The 2,500-nt window shown below is 32.4% G+C and overlaps 1 protein-coding gene across 1 annotated transcript in view; it reads left to right on the top strand.

The window, feature by feature from the left end:
* nog3 (noggin 3) overlaps positions 1-618 on the top strand; it is a 4,290-nt gene extending 3,672 nt beyond the window's left edge. Inside the window, exon 2 of the mRNA XM_079292926.1 lies at positions 1-618. This exon is cut by the window's left edge and continues 95 nt beyond it. Coding sequence (XP_079149052.1) covers positions 1-587 — 587 coding nt within the window. The 3' untranslated portion in view covers positions 588-618.
* Positions 619-2,500: the final 1,882 nt, after the last annotated feature.

Here is a 2,500-nt window from a genome sequence, read left to right as displayed (position 1 = left end):
ACTATCTCCTCCGGCCCGTTCCCAGTGACACTATGCCCATAGTGGACCTAAAGGAGGACCCGGATCCGGTGCTGGACCCGAGGGAGAAGGACCTGAACGAGACGGAGCTCAGGAGCACTCTGGGCAGCCACTTTGACCCGCAGTCCATGTCCCTGTTCCCGCCGGAGGACAAGTACGCGGGGAACGAGGAAGCGAGCGAGGCGGACCCGCGGCAGAAGCTCTCCGGAGCGATGCCCAAAGACATCCGGGCCGTGGAGTTCGAGGTCCGGCACGGCAAGAAGCAGAAGCCGAGTAAAAAACTGCGGAGAAGGCTGCAACTGTGGCTGTGGTCGTACGCCGGCTGCCCGGTTGTTTACGCATGGAAGGACCTGGGCAGCAGGTTCTGGCCGCGCTACCTGAAGGTGGGGAGCTGCTACAATAAGCGGTCTTGTTCGATCCCTGAAGGGATGTTCTGCAAAGCTGCCAAATCCGCACATTTCACGATCCTGCGATGGCGCTGCCTGCAGAGGAAGCGGGGTCTGAAGTGCGCCTGGATACCTGCTCAGTATCCCGTCATATCCGAGTGCAAATGCTCGTGTCACAACTAAAGGAAAACTTTGATGATTATTTCCATGCGGCGACACAAACTGATGTTCACGAGCCTTTAATAAAGTGATGAGTCATGAGAACAAGTCTCTTCATCTCAGATCGTCTATCAAACTAAAACTCGTTCAGCTGTTTGTATATGTGATGCACATCTTTCTATTGATGACATCACTTCATATAAAGAGGAAGGGCAGTATTATTAATATAATCACATCTACTGTGCTTGAATCTGTTCATATTTATTCTGAAGGATGTTTAAATATCATACATCATGTTTACTGTTTGAATCGAGGAAAACTTCTCATCTTCAGATGTCAAATAAAAAGACAGTTGGTCGAAAAACATGTGAGTGAATCTGATTTATTTATGATGTGGAGGAAGTACTCAGATCCTAAAAGTACTAAAACACACTGTACAAATACGCTATTACAGTAAACGTACTAATAGCACAACTACTATACAATACTCTGTTACTGTATAAGTACTTATACGACACTGTGCAAACACTCTGATACAGTAAAAGTACTAATACCACACAGTTAAAATACTGTTACACTAAAGGTACTAATACCACAACTGTAAAAGTACTAATACCACACAATAAACAACTTTAACAATACTACTAATACATAAACGCTATTAACATTATTAGTAAAACGTTATCATTACTAATACATAAACATTAAACATATTAGTAATACATTGACATTATTAACACTAATACTTGTACATGAACATTATTAACATTAATACTTGTACATTAACATTATTAACACTAATACTTGTACATTAACATTATTAACATTAATACTTATACATTAACATTATTAACATTAATACTTGTACATCACATTAATAACATTAATACTTGTACATTAACATTATTAACATTAATACTTGTACATTAACATTATTAACATTAATACGTGTACATTAACATTATTATCATTAACATTAATACTTGTACATTAACATTATTAACATTATTAACATTCATACTTGTACATTAACATTATTAACACTAATACTTGTACATTAACATTATTAACATGAATACTTGTAAATTAACATTATTAACACTAATACTTATACATTAACATTATTAACATTATTAACAGAAATACTTAACATTAACATTATTAACATTAATACTTGTACATTAACATTAACATTATTAACATTAATAATTGTACATTAACATTATTAACATTAATACTTGTACATTAACAGTATTAACACTAATACTTGTACATTAACATTATTAACATTATTAACACGAATACTTGTACATTATCATTATTAGCATGAACACTAATACTTGTACAGTCACATTATTAACACTAATACTTGTACATTAACATTATTATCATTAATACTTGTACATTAACATTATTAACACTAATACTTGTACATTCACATTATTAACACTAATACTTGTACATTAACATTATTAACACTAATACTTGTACATTCACATTATTCACATTATTAACATTAATACTTGTACATTAACATTATTAACACTAATACTTGTACATTAACATTATTCACATTATTAACATTAATACTTGTACATTAACATTATTAACACTAATACTTGTACATTAACATTATTTACATTATTAACATTAATACTTGTACATTAACATTATTATCATTAATACTTGTACATTAACATTATTAACACTAATACTTGTACATTCACATTATTAACACTAATACTTGTACATTAACATTATTAACATTAATACTTGTACATTAACATAATTAACACTAATACTTGTACATTAACATTATTAACACTAATACTTGTACATTAACATTATTAACATTAATACTTGTACATTAACATGATTAACATTAATACTTGTACATTAACATTATTAACATTAATACTTGTACATTAACATTATTA

The sequence above is a fragment of the Melanostigma gelatinosum genome (genome assembly GCF_949748355.1).
Source record: "Melanostigma gelatinosum genome assembly, chromosome: 21".
Taxonomy (NCBI): domain Eukaryota; kingdom Metazoa; phylum Chordata; class Actinopteri; order Perciformes; family Zoarcidae; genus Melanostigma; species Melanostigma gelatinosum.
Note: the sequence above shows the minus strand (reverse complement) of the source record. Positions and strands in the feature narration are given on the sequence as shown.